This window comes from Sinocyclocheilus anshuiensis, unplaced genomic scaffold (genome assembly GCF_001515605.1).
Source record: "Sinocyclocheilus anshuiensis isolate Anshui unplaced genomic scaffold, SAMN03320099.WGS_v1.1 scaffold816, whole genome shotgun sequence".
Lineage (NCBI taxonomy): Eukaryota > Metazoa > Chordata > Actinopteri > Cypriniformes > Cyprinidae > Sinocyclocheilus > Sinocyclocheilus anshuiensis.
The window spans coordinates 1,069,798-1,088,685 of record NW_015554154.1 but is presented as its reverse complement, the minus strand read 5'-3'; the positions used below and the strand labels follow the sequence as shown (position 1 = coordinate 1,088,685).

The 18,888-nt window shown below is 37.2% G+C and overlaps 4 protein-coding genes and 1 long non-coding RNA gene across 12 annotated transcripts in view; 3 read left to right on the top strand and 2 right to left on the bottom strand.

The window, feature by feature from the left end:
* Positions 1-5,971, top strand: part of mtmr10 (myotubularin related protein 10) — a 25,998-nt gene extending 20,027 nt beyond the window's left edge. Inside the window, exons 9-17 of one of the 2 annotated variants that reach the window (XM_016463461.1) lie at positions 182-270; positions 581-711; positions 1,418-1,487; positions 1,675-1,745; positions 2,008-2,180; positions 2,321-2,491; positions 3,864-4,052; positions 4,881-5,486; positions 5,524-5,971. In XM_016463461.1, coding sequence (XP_016318947.1) covers positions 182-270; positions 581-711; positions 1,418-1,487; positions 1,675-1,745; positions 2,008-2,180; positions 2,321-2,491; positions 3,864-4,052; positions 4,881-5,483 — 1,497 coding nt within the window. In that variant the 3' untranslated portion in view covers positions 5,484-5,486; positions 5,524-5,971. Of the gene's footprint in view, positions 1-181; positions 271-580; positions 712-1,417; positions 1,488-1,674; positions 1,746-2,007; positions 2,181-2,320; positions 2,492-3,863; positions 4,053-4,880 lie in introns of both variants that reach the window. The other variant, XM_016463460.1, reaches the window with a different exon arrangement.
* A 2,288-nt stretch (positions 5,972-8,259) lies between these two features.
* On the bottom strand, positions 8,260-13,808 carry LOC107670762 (U3 small nucleolar ribonucleoprotein protein MPP10-like). Its single transcript, XM_016463516.1, has 11 exons — positions 13,665-13,808; positions 12,330-13,020; positions 11,890-12,080; positions 11,622-11,784; positions 11,238-11,379; positions 11,078-11,145; positions 10,688-10,825; positions 9,323-9,433; positions 9,010-9,117; positions 8,620-8,847; positions 8,260-8,515 (listed from the first exon to the last, which is right to left on the bottom strand). The coding sequence occupies exons 1-11, from the start codon at positions 13,745-13,747 to the stop codon at positions 8,366-8,368; spliced, it is 2,073 nt and encodes a 690-aa protein (XP_016319002.1). The 5' UTR covers positions 13,748-13,808; the 3' UTR covers positions 8,260-8,365.
* LOC107670763 (methylmalonyl-CoA epimerase, mitochondrial-like) lies at positions 12,919-15,660 on the top strand. 4 transcript variants are annotated; one of them, XM_016463520.1, is made up of 3 exons: positions 12,919-12,981; positions 14,267-14,607; positions 15,342-15,660. In XM_016463520.1, exons 1-3 carry the CDS (start codon positions 12,951-12,953, stop codon positions 15,492-15,494), a joined length of 525 nt encoding a protein of 174 aa, XP_016319006.1. In that variant the 5' UTR covers positions 12,919-12,950; the 3' UTR covers positions 15,495-15,660. The 4 variants fall into 4 exon arrangements, with proteins under 4 accessions (XP_016319006.1, XP_016319005.1, XP_016319004.1 ...); XM_016463519.1 differs by having other exon boundaries at positions 14,261-14,607; positions 15,342-15,658; XM_016463518.1 differs by lacking the exon at positions 12,919-12,981 and adding an exon at positions 13,891-14,052 and having other exon boundaries at positions 15,342-15,656.
* Positions 15,653-17,357, bottom strand: LOC107670765 (uncharacterized). Its single transcript, XR_001632119.1, has 2 exons — positions 17,324-17,357; positions 15,653-16,782 (listed from the first exon to the last, which is right to left on the bottom strand). It is a non-coding gene; the product is annotated as an uncharacterized LOC107670765 (long non-coding RNA).
* A 971-nt stretch (positions 17,358-18,328) lies between these two features.
* Positions 18,329-18,888, top strand: part of apba2b (amyloid beta (A4) precursor protein-binding, family A, member 2b) — an 84,304-nt gene continuing 83,744 nt past the window's right edge. For all 4 annotated transcript variants that reach the window (XM_016463492.1, XM_016463491.1, XM_016463490.1 and 1 more), the window contains exon 1: positions 18,329-18,426. The gene's annotated coding sequence lies outside the window, so the exon portion shown is untranslated. The remainder of the gene's footprint in view (positions 18,427-18,888) is intronic.

Below are 18,888 nucleotides of genomic sequence, written 5' to 3'. Positions count from 1 at the left end.
ACAAAATATCTTCACGGAACATGATCTTTACTTAATATCCTAATGATTTTTGGCATAAAAGAAAAATCAATAATTTTGACCCATACAATGTATTTTTGGCTATTGCTACAAATATACCCCAGCGACTTAAGACTGGTTTTGTGGTCCAGGGTCACATATGTGTATGAACTTTGCTTTGTAGTTGTGGTGCTGGAATCACTCCAGTGGGAGCGCTTTGGTCCGCATGTCTAACATCAGTGACCCGCAGCAGCAGAGAAAGGTGGAGCAGCGGTAAGAAAAAGAATTGCAGTCTAATTAAGAGATTTGGTTTGACCACAGATTTAAGGTGAAATGAAGCAGTAATCGTTCTGTTGTGGGAAAGTAGATTCACTTTAGCTGATAATATACTCTATAAACAGTTATTTTCCCAAATATTATTTAATGGCTTTGGAAATTGTATCAAATGTTGTGATTGTGCTTGTCTGCTCATCTCAAATCATTTGGCAACATAAACTCAGTAGGGTTGCTAGATCTGCTCAGGTTACAACAATACAGGCAGTCATTTTCAGAAAATGTGGTTAAATCCTCTGTGTTTCTGCAGGATTTCCAGTGCCATCACTAAGAGCCACCCCCTCCGCAGTGATGTCTTCAAGTCAGATTTGGACAAAAACCTCCCAAACATCCAGGATATTCAGGCTGCTCTGCTGAAACTGAGGCAGATTTGTGTTATAGGTAATCAATAGCCTGCTGGAGAAAGGGATGATTGCGGTACACACTCAGTTAAATAAGACTTTAACTCCTTAAGGAAATCCTTACCAGGCTTATTCATGTTAATTATTTAGCTTAAGTCTGGGCTCCGGTTAGGGCCAGGAATATTTTTGGTTATTCCAAGAAACCCACACAGTGCCTCCTGGTGCCATTAAGAACAGGTTAGTTGCAAATACAGTTTTTAAACACTTGATACTCTTACTCTGAGAATTAAAATCTGTAAAATTATCCAAATTATCTAAGCTGACTCGTGGTAAGTCATCTGTTTATTGCTTTATTCACTTTGACCCTCTTTACACCATCCTGTCACAAGTAAACAATGTTAAATACAGGTGTAAACAGGGTATAAAATGATTGCTTTCATAGTGTCAATATGTTGTGCCAATACATACTACAATCACAATTGACATGTTTATTATTTCCATTTGATTCCTTTCCCACTTACTTATAAGCAGAGTAATGGCTTCATTCGTTCAGTCATGTTTGTGTGCTTCACTTGGTGCTCCTGTACAGTCTACAGTGTGACAAAATAAGAGGACAGGGTCTAGATGAAATTTGAGCACAAGTGGTCACACAGGAGGCGCATTTAAAAAGCGTCTTGATACCAGGTGGAAATGACATTGGCTCTAAAGCATCTTATGCTTGCCTCTGTATTTATATGCATATGTAGATTCCTTTGAGGAGTCTGAAGAGAAGTGGCTGTCATCCTTAGAGAGCTCAAGATGGATGGAGTATGTCAGGTATGATTGAGAAACACTCAGTAGTCACCAAACAGCATATTTGATGTCTCCGCTTGTGCCAGAAATGTTGGCAACAGGCATTTCAGTTTGTGCATTCTCAGGTGTTTATTTAGGTCTCAACAAATCTGTCTATAGATGTTGATGCTGTGTACACTTTTAAGATCTGTGTTGTATGCATTTTTTACAGGACATTTCTTCGGCATGCAGTAGAGGTAGTCTATATGCTGGAGAGCAGACATGTGTCTGTCGCACTCCTAGGTAAAAAAGCCCTTTTACAAATAAATATTCCTTTAAAGGAATAGTTCATCCCCCACCCAAAATAAATAAATAAATTCAGAAAATTTACTATATCTTGGATGGCCTGAGGGTGAGTACATTTTCAGCAGATTTTTGAATGAACTATTCCTTTAATTGTTCTGCTGTCTGTTATAGAGAAATCTAATATCTCAAATGTAATATCTTGTAAATCTTATGTGAAGTGATTAATGATCTTCTTCATTCTGTATATGTGTGTGTACAGAGAAAGAGGATCGGGACCTGAGTTGTGTGATTTCCTGTCTGGTGCAGTTGATGTGCGATCCTCACTGCAGGAGTCTGCACGGCTTCCAGGGACTGATCCAGAAGGAATGGATAATGGCTGGCCATCGGTTCCTCGACCGCTGCAACCATCTGAAGAAGAACGACAAAGAGGAGGTAGTACAGCTTATAGCAGTTGGATTAAAGGATCTTGTTTGTTCATTTATACATGTATACACACATATATATATATATATATGTTATTCATATTCATATTATTCTTTTTTTTCTATTGTTAATGTTGTTTCTTTCTGCAGTCTCCTGTGTTCCTGCTGTTCCTGGACTGTGTGTGGCAGCTGTGGAGTCAGTACCCAGCAGCCTTTGAGTTCACTGAGGTGTACCTGACAGTGCTGGGGGACAGTATGTGGGTCCCCGTCTTCAGCACCTTCCTCTTTAACTGCCCCCGACAAAGAGCAGAGCACAGCAGGGTTAGATGCTTTTTGACAAATTTTAAAGGGGTCATATGATGCTGCTAAAAAGAACATTATTTTGTGTATTTGGTGTAATGAAATGTGTTTGTGTTTATGGTTTAAGGTTAAAAAAAAACATTATTTTCCACATACTGTACATTATTGTTTCTCCTCTATGCCCCGCCTTTCTGAAACGCGTCGATTTTTACAAAGCTCATCGGTCTGAAAAGCGAGGTGTGCTGTGATTGGCCAGTTATCCAGTGTGTTGTGATTGGCCTAATACCTCAAGCGTGTGACGGAAATGTTACGCCCCTACCATACTGTGATGCCCTGTCCGGCCAGAGCGACGAGACAAAAACATTAAAACCCATTATAAACGAGGCATTCGTTGCATCCAGTGGGGACATAATTACGGATTATAATGACTTATACTGTCTTTTTACGCATTGCGTTGCATCGCGCCACGCCGCGTAAACATAAAACCATGTCTGTATTTGTGATCGGAAAAATGACTAAGAGCTTGTAACACTCCAAAGAGAAAGGAAAAATTGAAATCGTACCGTATGACCCCTTTAATTTAAGTTTGTTTAATTAGTTGTTATATTAATGATTATTAAAACTTGATAGTTATTGTTATAGTTATCGTCCTTGGTGTAAACAGTCCTAAAATTAAATAGCAGAGCACAGAAGGTTTGCATGCTTGTCGGTTTATTTAGTTAAGCTAATATACTATATATAATTATAAATGTATACATTTAAATTTATATTTAATTATAAATATAAATGTATACACTAGCATTCGAACGTTTGGGGTCAGTATGATTTTTAAATATTTTTGAAAAACATCTTTTATCCTCACAAAGGCTGCATTTATTTGATAAAAAAATCATAAAAAACTGTGATTACTGTGAAATATTATAGGGATTTAAAATAATAATAAGTTAATTTCTATATTTATCTGTTTTGAAATGTAATTTATTCCTGTGATGGCAAAGTGGAATTTTTCAGCAGCCATTACTCCAGTCTTCAGTGTGACAAAGTGACAACAGAAGTGTGCTTTTTCAGTATATTTAAAAAAATATTTGTATGTATTCTTAATTTTTTTTCATAATTGTTTATTATTAACAGTCGTCAGTTCTTGCTTAAATAATTAATTAGTCCTAATTGTAGGCTGTTTATAGCCAAAGCAATATTGAAAGAGATATCTCCCAAATGTTCACATTATTTTGTCCAACCCATGTAAAGCCACTATCTTACAGTAGGTTATTGTAATATCATATCAAATCACTAATTTTTTTCAGTGCATTTATTTAGTTTTTTTTTTTTTACCTCGTTTAGTTGACTTCTCCCTTTCTATGTCTGTTTGCCTCTTTCTCTCTTATCTCTTCAGGATTTTGCAAGCAGTAAGAGTATTCACCTGGGGCAGGACCAGGCTCTGCGCTTTCCTCCAGTATGGGACTGGTCTCAACAGTTCAGTCTTAAAGACCAGACTCTCTTTAATAATCCCCTGTACGTGGGCAAGATCGCCACCTGTGTGCAGAACGGCACTGTGAAGACATTCACACACAGGCGCAGCAAGGTGAGCTCTTTATCTCTGCTAGTCTGTATACAGTAGACTTTGTTGTCTCTAAGGTAATACCGGTCAACAGCAAAAGATAACGGGGCTTAAAAACAAAAAAAATTTAAGCGGTACACCTTGAGCAGAAACGGTATTTAAACATTTCTGTTCCTGCATTCCTCTGTATTATTACTGTTCCGAAACCGGTTTGAGTAGAAATAACGTTTTCTTTGCCTATAATAATAATAATATTAAAGTTCAGTGTTTACTTTAATCAAAAAGAAAAAACAAAGGTCTTGATCTGGTATCTTGCGCTTAGACACAGCCAATACAGCATCATCTTTTCTAGATTTTGGCCAAATGTATTAAACGAAAGAAAAAACTGTCAACGCTTTAAAGACATTAAAGTATTTTTTTCGAGATATTTAAAAATGCTTGCTGCATGATTAAAAAAAATGCTACTCGTATAAAATTAGGTTCTGAGAGAAAAAAAACAGCCTAAATCGGTAGGCTGCCATTGCCACTTAGCTATGATGAATTTAAAGCTTAGCGTGGGCATTTTACTCGTTGGATGCGTCAACGTTACATTTTCCTTGGCCGTACTACTTAAATTCATGATTGGTTAACTGCAAAATTCAAATATCTAATGGAACGATAAAATAACGTTATTAACCGGTTAATGGCCATTTTAAATGTTCGATTCTGTTCAGAACTGTTAAATGAAACTGTTGATTTCTTTCGTTTCTCGGAAATCAAAATTTCATTCGTTTCTCGGTTTTCGTTCCTTGAACCGGTTCAGAGTCCTGAAAGATAATGATATTTATTATTTATTTTTGGCTTCTTCCTCAGAAAAACTACAGCTCCACACTGCGGGGTCTGCCCTCTGCTTTGAGAAACGGCTCGCTCGGACCGAACGACACCCTGGCGCGCCGGAACTCCCTCGTGCTGCGTCTCCGTTCTGATTTGTCTCAGGTGCGGGAGCAGCAGGAGACCCCATCGGAACGCTTCATTCGGGACTTTTTCTCTCGTCCTGTCGACCTACAGGGCCTGCTGCTCCCCCAGCTCCTCCCATCTCACCTCTCTGTCTGGAAGCTCTACTTCCTGCGCTGGGTTCCCGAGGCACAGATTCCTCAGGGCGGGCCCATCACCGCCTTTCACAAGCTCTCAGTGCTCACAGACGAGATTGAAATGCTCCAGAACCAGTTGAGGCAGTACCAAGGAGCAGCGGGTACTCCTAACAACCTGCACGCGGAGCACAGCAAAATGTACTTTAAGGCGACTCCGACTCCTCACCAGTCCCCTGCTCCTCCAGAGTACCTCAGCTCCTCGTTCCCTTTCTCTCCTGTGGGCAATCTGTGTCGCCCCGGCGTCCTGGGGACTCCTCTTAGCAAGCTACTCAACGGAGCCAAGATCTGGCTCTCTACGGAGACACTGGCTAATGAGACGATTTGAGGGCAGACTGTGGACTGATAGGACTGTGAGGTCAAACAAACAGGAAGATCTTTTCACTTGTATTTAGGTCTCATTTGGAATGTGCAGGCTTGTGGTACTGACAGTTACCTGGACATTTTTATTCAGTCTGTTGAGCGTTGTCAGTCAATGAGGGTTTGTTTTTGCACATGATTGAATATAAAGCTCCAATCGCACATCTTTCTGACTTAGGATTGTTTGGATCAGTTGTACACTGCCTGTGTGGACTTTTCTCCTGGTGTTAAAAGATTTGGTGGATTTTTGTGTGGAGCTTGTGGCATTAGTTGGAAAGGAAGTAGAACTGGTAACACTTTATATTAAGGTTCAATTTGTTAACATTAGGTAATGCATTAGGGATCATGAACTAACAATAAACAATTTTTACAGCTAATGTTACATTTCCATGTGAATACACACTACCATTCAGAGGTTTAGGGTCAGTAAGTTTTCTATTTTAATGTTTACTCTTATGACAGCAGAGGTGAATTTTCAGCAGTCATTATTTCAGTCGTCAGTATCACACGATCCTTCAGAAATCATTCTGATATGCTGATTTGATTCTCAAAATGCATTTCTTTTTATCATCATTTATTCATTATGCGTTTACTAATATTCATTTATACAAACTTTAAAATTACAGTATATGTAGAAATAACATTAACCTGGTTCTTGACACCTAATGCATTAATTGATGTGACAAATTAAACTTTATTATATAGTGTTTTTGTAGAACTATAACTTAAATCTATGGTATAAAATGTGCATATATTTTATCTTTTAATCCTAAAATAGTTTAAGATTTCTTGAAACCTTCTGGTAAGGTCTAACCGTAGTTAGCTGTATTAAAATCAATAACCAAAATTGTGAAACTTGATAAAGGAATTGACAGGGTTTATCAGTTTAAACCCTTATAGCAGGCAATAACTGTGCACATATGGGTGCCTCTCAGGCTGGCTGGATTCCGGTCTGTGAGTCCCGTCGCTTTCTGAAGCACAGCATGGCTGTTTGAAGGTGACTGACAGCTGCTCATGCCAATCAGCTGGTTGATTTGACTTGCATTGCAGTCAGTGTCTCAAACAGCATCTGAGCGTCAGATTAGACATTATCATTTGAGAAAGATGTGCTAGTGCACCTGTGAACTTTTGCTTTTATTTGGAGTTACTTTACTAGTGTGACAGTGACGTCTTGGTTTGATATGTAGCCTTTTTTGATATGTAACCGATTTTTATTATGGTTGGGGACTGTATTTTGTTTTTTTTTCTTCCAATTTATATTCTTTTACTTGTTTTTCCTAGAACTGGTACTTACCCTTTTCCCTTGATACTCTTTAACTAGTCTGAAGTAATGCACAGTATGTGTGTAGTTTACCACTAATGCTGTCTGGAGTATGAAAACTGTGTTTTTTTCTAATGGCACAGTTTGATTTGTCAAACAGCACTGATATTTATTCAGTTATGCAAAGAAACTAAAACAGGGATATTTTACAAATCTTCTGTGCCTTGTTGTGGGCCCTGATTGCAGTGTACCTGTTCATTTTTTTTTCACTCTGGATATTAAAAAGCTACAAAACACATCACAGGAGTTTTCCCTCTGGTGTGTGAATGGAACAGCTCTGACTAATTCCAAAGCTCGGTGTGGAAGTTGTTTAGATATAATTGGTTAGTAAGTTGCGTCTGTGTAAAGGTTCTTAATTTTAGTTTTTGTTTGTGAGCTCAGGGGGAGCCTTGTGTGGCAATATGCAAAATTTGGCTCTTCAGATTTTCATGCAAATAAAAAGAATTGCCACGTTTGAATGGAAACCTGCCTTTTTTGTTCTTTAAGACATTAAATATTACTTTCTAATAGTTTTACGAGTTTAGAAATCAGTAAAAGCTTTCTTTAATCTAATTGGTTAATGTTCTCAGAACACAAGTTCAGCTGAAACTAGCTGTAACCAAAGAAAGGAAACATTACAAAGCACTAAAGTCGACAGTAATGCCCTCTTCTGTCCACTTAGTGCTATGACTAACTGAACATGAGTATATACATTTATTCATTTAGTAAACATAATCACAAAATGGTAATAAATATATAACTTGTATTTTTTAATTGGATGCATTTATTGAAAATTACAGCAGCCCCAAAAAGTATTTTATACACAGGAAATAATAAAATCATTAAAATACTTAATTAAATTTTATGTAACCTGTATCACAGATTGTGCATCCCAAATTCAAAACAAGTAACATTTCTTTTAAAGAAATACAGCACAGGCATACTTTTTAGTTTTTAGACCTAACATTCCCCAAAATTAAGCTCATTAGGTTTTAATATATGAAGATATATATAAAAAAAAAAAATCTGGTTGGCAAACATTGTGGAACATGTTCATTTGTTAATGTGACAGGAACTGACTTCATACATCCATGAAAAGAGTTTTAAAAAATAATCAAAAAAGTGGCTCAACCAATGCCAGATGTTTTGATATTTTGCATCTAATGCAACAAAATTGACATTTTAATGTCTGACTTGTGTTGAAATACTTTTTATGGTTACTATATTGACAGAATACTGTGTACTGGTGATTTTAATGAAAGACTGATTTAATAATATATCACTCCCAGTTCTCTGAGGTGATCTGTAAAAGAGCTTTCTATCTCTTCACAAGCAATATTTATAGTAAGAGTGAAAAATATTTTTTATTGTTTAAAGATTTAATAGTGAGACTAAGTTTAATATAGTCCAAAAATATACAGATAAAACTCCCAAGACTCAAATGTACAGGAAAAAGAAAGCTGTATTTTAATAAAAAAATGACAGGATACAACAATTAGATTTCTCTTAAAACTAACAACTGTACATACTGCTTTTGACACAAGTCAACATTACAACTTAAGCTTGTTTACAGAAATCTCTTTTTGTTTCTTCTTCTTTGCCGTCTGGCCCTTTGAGCCCTTGATTTGGCTCTTGACATGGTCTTGTAACTGGGAGAAGAAGGCTTGAGAGGAACGCAGGGCCTTATCCATGCCATCATTCTGTCAGAATGTACAGGAGGAAAAGAAAAAAAAGTTATACACCTAAACAAAAACACAATAACTTAATTGTATTCATTAATGCTGCATTTGACTTTGTTACTGACCGTGAGTATTTTGGCTTTTCCTCCTTTAGTAAGTTTCTTGAGAGTCTGTTCAACCTCAGCTTTACTCTTCTTCTTGTCTCCTCCTTTCATCACCTCTTTGACTTTCTGTCTCTTCTCCCGCTCTTGAATCTTCAGACGCTTCAGTTTCTTCTTCTTGCGTCTCTCTCGTTTCTTATCTGTAGTGGTTTTCTCTGTGTCTCCGAGTACGTCTCCTGCCTTATTCTTCTCCTGAGATAAGGGAAAATAAAACTGCATCGACATCTCATGAAGATTCTGAGATCTAACTTGTGTAAATGTTTCACTCAAAAACTACAAAGCAAACTCTTTCCTAAACACTTAAAAGTGAGGTTTTCTGATCAACATGAATTGATGCGAGCAGGCCACACAAACCTTAATCTCCTCTGGAGCCAGAAGTGTGGCGTCACTGGCGTTGACTGGAGCCACTTCCTCCATAGTTATAGAAGGTAAGTTGGAAACCACTTTCACCTCAGGAATATGCTAAACAGAGACAGATCAGAAATCCATTTTACATGTTTAGGCCAATATAACTCCATGTTTCCAGATTTACATCAGCTGTTTCAATGAACAGCTAAATTGAAAGGTTTTTGAACATTTCTTTAGGTATCAGTTTTGTTTGTTTTTCTCGTCACACATGCAGGAAGACACTATAGCTGGCTCAAGCTACAAGGACTATTTTACTCACTGGTTTTGGTGTGAAGTGGAAGTTTGATAGCGCATCCAGTTTAAGGAAGAGTGTGTCCATAAGTTTCTGGATTTCTATATGCGCTGGGTTCTCTTCCTCTTCCTTCTTTTCCTGAAGCCCACAAAAAATATAATATAATACAATATAAAAGTTTAGGGTCAGTAAGACTTTTTCTTTTTTTTAAAAGAAGTTAATACTTCTTCCACAAGGATGTATTCATTTGATCAAAAGTGCCAGGGAAGCCATTTATAATGTTAAAAAAAGGTTTCTAATTCAATTAAATGCTGTTCTTTTGAACTTTCTATTCATCAAAGAATCCTTAAAAAAATTATATTTTCCACAACAATATTTTTCAACATTGATAATAAGAAATATTTCTTGATCAGCATATTAGAATAATTTCTGAAGGATCATGTGATGCTGAAGACCGGCGTAATGGATATTGAAAAGTCAGTTTCGCCATCATAGGAATAATTTAAATTTTAAATGAGTATATAAATTTATTCATTTAGTAAACACTATTAGCAAACATAAATAATCACAAAATGTTAATTAATAAATATATAACTTGTATTTTTTCATTGGATGCATTTACTGAACATTACAGCAGCCCCAAAAAGTATTTTATACACAAGAAATAATAAAATCATTAAAATACTTAATAATAATTAATACAATTTTATGTAACATGTATCACAGATTGTGCATCCCAAATTCAAAACAAGTAACATTTCTTTTAAAGAAATACAGCACAGGCATACTTTTTAGTTTTTAGACCTAACATTCCCCAAAACTAAGCTTGTTAGGTTTTAATATATGAAGATATATTTAAAAAAAAAAAAATTCTGGTTGGTAAACATTGTGAAACATGTTCATTTGTTAATGTGACAGGAACTGACTTCATACATCCATGAAAAGAGTTTTAAAAAATAATCAAAAAAGTGGCTCAACCAATGCCAGATGTTTTGATATTTTGCATCTAATGCAACAAAATTGACATTTGAATGTGTGACTTCAGTGTTGAAATACTTTTTATGGTTACTATATTGACAGAATACTATATATATACTATACTATATAATGTATTAAATTACATTTTCAATCAAATATAAATCAGTTCTTTTAAATTTTAATAGTATTTTTTTTTTTTTTTTAGATTAAATAAACACAGCCTTGGTAAATATAAGAGACTTCTTTCAAAAAAAGCTCTTAATCATTCCAAACTTTTGAATGGTTGTGTACTATGTAACTCACATTTTTATATACATTAAACACAATTTTAGACTTCATTCAAATTACAACCCAAATAGGTTTTATAACTGTACATAAGAATGAGCAGGAGGTGAAATGCGAGACAGGACTCACCTGTGTCTGTTTGATATACTCCTGCTCATAAACCTCAGCCAGACTCAGTTTGCTCTTCTCGTGGTCCAGAGTGAGTCTCTTCTTATATTCAAACACCTCCTCTTTAGGCTTCTCCTTCCTTACCACATCATCCCACACCTGAAGCACAACCACAACCATAAAACAACAAAAAAAGTGAAGTACACTGGGTCATATTTATGAAAACAAGCTGACAATCATTCATAAAAACATTCCCAAGTAAACTGTGGTATTCAATTCAATGGACAATTTGCACAAAATGGATTAAGAAATGATTTAAAGCCACTTCACTTGCCTTTATCTCTTCCAAACAAAGATGGCATCAAATTAGGTCCATGAACATTAAACACAGAACATGAGGTTTAAACGAACCTGATCTTTGATTCTCTGTTTGATAATCTCCTCAAGCTGTAAGGTAGTTTCTTCTGTGATGGCTGGAGCTGTGGAGGAGAGAAACAAAGTGATGAACAAATCGATAAAGACTTTCAAGACATCAAGTCTTTTGCTGTGACAATCAGCGTGACGCTCTCACCCATCCTAGAGGCCTGGTCAAACGCCACATCCTCTTCCAGCATGCTGTTCTCCGGTCGAGTCTGAGCGCTCACCTCTCCTGTCAGCTGCCACGGCTTCTCGGACAATGCAGCGTTCTCCAGTTCTTCAATCTTTTTTGCCATCTGTTTAAATTCATATCAAATCAGGGTTAGTATTGTCAACTAAAACGTTAACTGAAATAAAGCTGAAATGAAGCATACATAATACATGAAAAGCTAAATGAAAATGATAAAGCTGAAGCACTAAAATTACTAACTGGACACAAATAAAAACCAAAACTGAAATAATTAAATATGCAGATTTTGATTAAATACTTTTTTCAGTTAAAGATCACAAATAAAGATTACGAAGTACAAAGACAAACCTTTTCCTGTCTCTTTTCAAAGGATGACTTGGACTCCGGTTTAGGCACGTTTTTGGCTTTTCCACCTAGAATATCTTCCACATCCTCCCCCTCACTGTCATCGTCAGGGAGGTCAAAGGTCACCTTGCGTAAAGCATTTCTTGCTCCATCACCTGTGTCATCCCTAAATTAAGATGTGAAATGCATTAGATCGTTAAAAGAAAATGCTGTAGCATTATATTCTGTTAAAACACGACAAAAGAGGACAGCAGGTATCCTCATGACTTACTCATCCATCTCAAAATCCTCCTCATTCATATCATCTTCATCCTCCTCCTCCAGCTCATTGCCATCATCTTCTTCTCCCTCATAATCATCACTAGATTCTGGTTCCTTCTCTTCATCTGGATCCATCTCTTCTGGCTCTGCATCCACTGGAGCAAAGAAATCTTTGTATTTCATATCTCTGGAGCTTTTCTTCTGTAAAACAAAAGACACCGAGTTTCATGAGGTGTCGGTTTGAATTCATGTTTGTACAAAGTAAGAAATATTGAAATAAAACATTATTCAGAATACTGATTTTGATACTTCTGTGTTACACAATCCTGTTACATGCATCTGTATATTAGACCCATAGTTTTACACCCTGGGGTCCATAAAGGTGATGCAACAAATTTAAATATTTGAACAAATAAATCAAGGCTCAGGAAAAGTCTGTTACACCATTACCTTTTCCTGTTTTGTGAGCGCTACAGGTTTATCAAAGCTTAGTTCCTCGTCATCATCAGATGGCAAATTCTGAAAGTAGTCTATGTCCTCTACGCTGTCCTTTCCTTCTCTTCTATCCATGTCATCCAAAAAAGCTTCCATTTCTGACAGTTTAAAAAACCTGTCATCTACTTCTGATGGAGTCCTATGAGATTTTGACTTTGATAATTTGGCAGCTGACTGTTTCTGTTTGGTTTTTTCCTCAAATTTATCTACATCAAAGTCCAAATCCGAGTCTTCACCAGAGAAGTCATCGTCCTCATTGCTTGCAGATGGTTTCAACCTCTGCTTAATTTCCTCCTCTTTGTCCTCATCATCATCATCCTCATCTTCCTCTGCACTCTCTTCTTCTAAATTATTAGCAATTTCCCCATTATCACCATCTTCCTCCTCCTCTTCATCATCATCATCATCATCATCAAAAAATGTTATAGTGTCATCTGTGACAGCTTGTTCAACTGCCTCCTCAAAATGTGTCAGTAATGCATCGTTCTGAAGCTCCAGCTGCTGCCAGATCTGCTCCTCATCAAAGTTTTCGATGACCAGCTGCTCCAGTGGGCTTCCTTTGCAGTCTGCAGGCTCATGGGCTTTATGCAGATCATAAAGAGTCTTGGTAAGTGATTTGAAGTCTGTTGCCAGAGCATCCTGGACACTGAATAAAGATTGAAAACATAACAGAGAAACGTTTAAACGCATTTATTTGTGGGGAAGTCGTGGCCTAATGGTTAGAGAGTCGGACTCGTAACTCGTAATCTTAAGGTTGCGGGTTCAAGTCTCGTACCAGCAGGGATTGTAGTGGGGGGAGTGAATGTACTGCGCTCTCTCCCACCTTCAATACCACGACTGAGGTGCCCTTGAGCAAGGCACCGAACCCCCAACTGCTCCCTGGGCGCCGCAGCATAAATGGCTGCCCACTGCTCCGGGTGTGTGTTCACGGTGTGTGTGTGTTCACTGCTGTGTGTGTGCACTTTGGATGGGTAAATGCAGAGCACTAATTCCTAGTATGGGTCACCATACTTGGCCACATGTCACGTCACTTTCACTTTGTAATATTATATTATATATAATATATATTTACTTAGAGTCTATAAATAAAACATCCATAGAAATCAACATGAGAGAAATGTAAGAGAAAGGTAGGCCACATATACTAAACTAGTAACCACCACCACAACGTGAGACTTTGGCACATGTGTGGCCCGACACGCGTTTCAGCTCGTTTAACGTGCTCTATATTAAATTAACAAGGCATTCAGCAAAACAGCATAACGTTTAATCACTTAACGTGTATCTAACCTGAGAAATAGATCCGGGTGTGCTGTGTCGCTGTTTAGTAACTGTAAGCAGCTCTCCAACATGCTGCCATCCCCGGTCGCCATCTCTGCGATCACATGGGTCTCTGCCGCGTAACGTTACGCTTTGTAAATACAACCCCCGGAAACAAAATGCACTGTGTTGCGTTCCACATAGAAGGTTCCATATAACCGTGTTTCTTAATATTGCGAATTACTGTTTTTTAGTCTACCATAATTCTGTTTTTAAAATGTAAATATTCTGAAAATTTTTATATGGGTAAATTATGCATCTATTACCCTAACCGAACACGTGATTCGCGCTGATTAAATAAAGTTTTGTTTGTTTGCGATGACCACAAAGATGGCTTCCTCTTTACTGAAAGTTGCAGGTAAGCGGTAGTAAATCGATATTGTTTTAGTGTCTCTATGTTTTTCCTTTAAATGTTTGCAACATTTAGAGCTGTTTTATTCTAACTGCACACGTTGCACTTGTCTGTATCTTACTCTTTGACAGCTGTTGTTAATAAAATTCACCTATAGATTAGTTTTGTTCTATATTTAATGCGTCCATACTGCAGTCATAAATCTCTCTTGTAGTTACAGGTCTCTCGAGGTGTGCGTGGCACACTTTGCCCTCAGTGAGGGCAGTGTCTCAGACTGTACCCGTCGGTCAAGGTGTCCCTCAGTCATTATGGAAGTTAGGCAGACTGAATCATGTGGCTATCGCAGTACCAGACCTAGAGAAAGCCACAGCACTGTACCGTGATGTGCTGGGGGCTCAAGTAAGCGCCACCGTGCCTCTCCCTGAGCACGGCGTGTACACTGTGTTTGTAGAACTGGGAAACACCAAATTAGAGCTTCTGCACCCTCTGGGAGAGAAAAGCCCTATTGCAGGATTCCTGCAGAAGAACAAAGCTGGAGGGATGCATCATATCTGTATCGAGGTAAAGATAAGATAAGATTAGGTTAGATCAGTGCTAGTTCTCAACGTTTTTAACTAAAGGCCCCCTATTGTCCAACATAATATTTAAAGCCCCCCTATATTGGCTAAGATGTTTAGTATTTCTGCTGTAATTTTGACAGCGCTGCTTTTTTCAATTTTTTCATTATATTAATTAAACAAAATGTGAAGATTCTGATACTGTTTTTGTGTTGCTGCCGACCCGAACTGCCTGAGGTCTTCCAGTCAGAAAGTCCAACAGCCAGTTGCACAGCGAAGTGTTGAGCCCCAGCTGGACCAGTTTGTGAATGAGCTGTTGAGGGATGATTGTGTTGAATGCTGAACTGAAGTCTATGAACAGCATTCATAGAAAGTCATAAATCACAATATATATTAAGAAAATTTGGTTAAATGTTTTTATACTTTAATTTTTAAAAGTAAATGGATAAAAATAAGACACCTTCTGCATTTTTAGTTGTTACCAAAAATTAAATACTAGGATACAGTATTAAATATTATTTTATCTGTTAATTCTTGCTTTTTCAATATTCCAATATACAAATAACATTAAATGGGATAATAACAATAATATTAATAGTAAAGAAAAATAATGAAAATTCATAAACTAGGTTTCTTGTGAATCAATCTTATTGCAAATGTCTTCACACTAAATATTGGAACTTGTTTCATAGTTTAGTGTCAGTATCCATAATTTATGTGTTGCTTGTTCAATTGCAGGTGGATGATATTAATGCTGCAATAGTTGATTTGAAGGAAAAGAAAATCAGACTGCTCTCCCCAGAGCCACGGATAGGAGCTCATGGCAAACCTGTGATGTTCCTCCACCCTAAAGACTGTGATGGGGTTCTTGTGGAGATAGAACAAGCCTAGCTATCAAACAAGAGATTATCTAGTAAACAGAGACGCTTTAGGCTGTTCATTTTTGACACTGAAGCTATTGTGATCATTGCAAGAAGAATTGTACGATTCCACTTGTTCCATTAATTTTTAATCTGTTATGGTGTGCTTTATATTCTTGGCCTTTGGCTTTTTTTCTGAAGTAAAGATTTTCTTTAGTGACTTAATAAATTATTAATTTAAGTTAGTTTGTTCCTTAACAAACTCACACATTCAAAATGTGTACAAAGTTTGTAAATCTTGTTTAATTCTGTTCTTTTCGTATTAATATTTGTGGGGCACACTAGGTATTTTTCTTGTTTTTTAATGACGATTACAACAACAGAAGCCAAAATAAGCTAAATTAAATGCATGTTTTAAATGCTATGATAAAATGTTAGATACGTTTTGCTATGTTTATAAATGTGAATTGAAATCCTCGCAAGCCTCTCATCTGGCTCTCAGTGGAACAGACAGATTGAAGCTTTCTTTTTTGGCTGACAACCATGTATTTGGGAGACAGGTTGGCTCATAGCCATCTCTCCACTGTAGTCAACCCTCCGCCAAATAGAAAGCTCTTTTTTGTTCTTACGCCTTGAATCTGCTTTTTTTTTTTTAAGAGAGAGATAACTAGAGGAGTGAGATTAGGAACTGATGTTTGTGGGCTTTCTCACTGTGTGGTCTCCAACGTCTCGTTTGAATTTTCCTGCTTCAGCACCATTAGAATAAAGGGGTCTTTTCTGCCGTTTTAAGCTGATTTTGACATTTCAATTTATTTGGCAGTCTGAAAAGGAACAGAAATCTTTCCAGAGAAATTCACACACTGCCTGTTAAAAAATGCCTTTTGAATGACTTCCCATTTTGCCCATGCTACATTTTGACTTTTATGCACAGTAGTGAAAAAGTCATTTATATAAAGCAATATTACATGTTGCTCTGAATCAAACGTGAAGAAAAGAAGCAACAAAGAAATCTGATGCTAGTTGAAATGTTTTCAGGGGAAGGATATCTTCAGTGGAGCAAATCAGGTTTCCTAATGATATTCTGTAGGAGCTTGCATCTGCTTGTCTTTTTGTAGAAATCATAATGTGAAAACATCTGCCTGGATTAATAGAGAAGCAAGACTAGCTGCATGGTAATTGTTTTCAGTATCCCAAAGGCATCTCATCCAAATTGCACGTATTCAAACCACATGTCCAGTTTTATCTGGGGCATTGGAAGCTGTTTATTGCCTGATAGCCTTAAGAAACGCCATCTCATGTTGTCTGGCCCAGAACACCATCTGCAAGAGAAGGGAATTAAGTATCTCATATTTTCTGTGCTAATGTAGTATTGATTTTATTTCATATTATTTTTTATTGTCCTATGGCAACATTAAGACATCAGCTAATGTGTTCTCATTTGCATGTATGATATAACATGTAACAACTAGCATGTACATCCAACAGCATCAGGAAGAAAAGATTATACGTTTCACGGAAACAGCGAAAATCTCTCTTATGTAATATATGGAGAATCTGATCGTACAGTGAGATGATGCTTAATTTGAGCGAAATTATCCTTCAAAACAAGGCCAGAAAGAAATGGCTTTGTGTAAATGATATCACGAGGGTAGTGGATAGTGAATTGGTAAACATTTGTATGGATACTAATTACTAATGATAATTAATAACGATTGATGGCATATTAAACATCAATGACCGCTTAGAAAGAATAACTCTTAGAACCGCACGCGTTCAGTGCTAAGCTTTGTTAGTTTGCTGATCAAGACTTGATTTAAAGTAAATTCAAATGATAGCATCATTCTAAGATCATTTCCTCACACAATAAAAGCTACAAGCGCTCTCTCTCTCTGTCTCGGGTGGGGTTTGTTGTGATTGAGCCCAGCGCCAGTGTTGCCAGATTGGATGGACGATTTCCAACCCAAAAGCTCACAAAAACCCGCCCAAACTAACTGTCAAAATAATGTTATAGAATATGTCAATCAAGGTTGATAAGGGCCATTTTAACTCCTTAAAACAAAAATATTGACGAGAAAATAAGATAAATTATAAATAAGATAAATTTCGCAGGTAAACGGATCAAATCGGGGCGAATAGCCTACATTAAAGAGAATTAGGCTACCGAACATGAATAAAATATGCAAGCAGACACTGTCAAAACGGCAATCATGAAATTAACCGATACCCTCGAAACAACACATGCATGATTTTCAATGTCAGCAGTCAGAATAATCCAGTTAAATGCAAAAAGTGCCCAATATAAGTGATTAGCAGGTATTTCCCACTCGTTCATGCACACACCATGACAGTCAACTCAAAACTGTGTCATTCATTGATACTTAATTATAATCCGACAATTAAAAAAATAACAACAATAATGCGCTTACCTTCGTGTCGCTCTATAATTGTACACAGAACTAGAGGAAGCCTCTTGTTAAGTTAATATTGTAGATCATAATACACAACTTTGCACAGTCAAAACTAATCAAGTTTTCAAGGATTTATCAATCTGGACGTTTAAAAGATAAAAGACATGTTCGTATAAACCGACATATTTAGTTTCGGTTATGATTAATTCAAATGTGCTCTGATTTCGGAGTTGCAGTGATAGAGCCTTTGTGTCATCTCACTCCACAATAATTCACGTTTTGAGAGTTGAGTCACTCTCCCACTCTTTAACTTTTTTTTTACTTATATCCACCCGCCCAAGCCAGTTTTTACCCGCACAATCAAATTCAAAACCGCCCAATCTGGCAACACTGCGCCAGCGCTGCAGTGGAGCGCCCCCTGCTGTTCTCTACGTCTGCTCAGGCTTCTGTTCTCCTCAGACTCCGGGATGCGGTGTCGGTGCGGTTCCCACTCTCTCTACCTCTGAAAACACAGGACTTCTATATATGAACATCACAACATCAAAGGTTATGCAGGTAGGCTGGGTTGTGTGATGTCTTGTGTTATGTTTGCGAATAGCGTGTTGATGCGGAATGAAGTGATGCTCTCGTGAAGGATACGGCAGGATTTCATTCTCTCAGTGCAACATCAAACCCGCTGCTGCGAGCACGTACATGATGCTAGTCGTCCTCCTCAGCCGTCTTTCAACTATTAAAATCGTTGTTTCAGTCAAAGAGATGGAAATTGCGCAAATCGAAGGGTCGTCGGTTTGTTTCTTTAATTTTTGTGTGCCACTCCTTTTCTTTTCAGAGCTAAATTACTTTGGTGTGACTATATTCACTTTCTCATTAAGAACCACGGCTGAAAATGTCACGACGAAAACGTGGAAAGTCCTCAAAAAAGTTGGTGAAAATATGTCGCACTGTAAAATAGTCCCAGTTAAGTTTTACTTTATCACGTTAAATCTCCAGAAATTAAAATATTTTATCTATCTATCT

Bases quoted from the DNA above. Each gene is read 5' to 3' on its own strand.
- LOC107670763 (XM_016463517.1), top strand. From the start codon at position 14,013: ATGACCACAAAGATGGCTTCCTCTTTACTGAAAGTTGCAG. The intron at 14,053-14,260 runs GTAAGCGGTAGT...TCTCTCTTGTAG, and splicing joins CTCTTTACTGAAAGTTGCAG to TTACAGGTCTCTCGAGGTGT. The intron at 14,608-15,341 runs GTAAAGATAAGA...GTTCAATTGCAG, and splicing joins TGCATCATATCTGTATCGAG to GTGGATGATATTAATGCTGC.
- LOC107670762 (XM_016463516.1), bottom strand. From the start codon at position 13,747: ATGGCGACCGGGGATGGCAGCATGTTGGAGAGCTGCTTACAGTTACTA. The intron at 12,081-12,329 runs GTAATGGTGTAA...TTTGTTTTACAG, and splicing joins CGCTCACAAAACAGGAAAAG to AAGAAAAGCTCCAGAGATAT. The intron at 9,434-10,687 runs GTGAGTCCTGTC...TGTGGGCTTCAG, and splicing joins AGTATATCAAACAGACACAG to GAAAAGAAGGAAGAGGAAGA.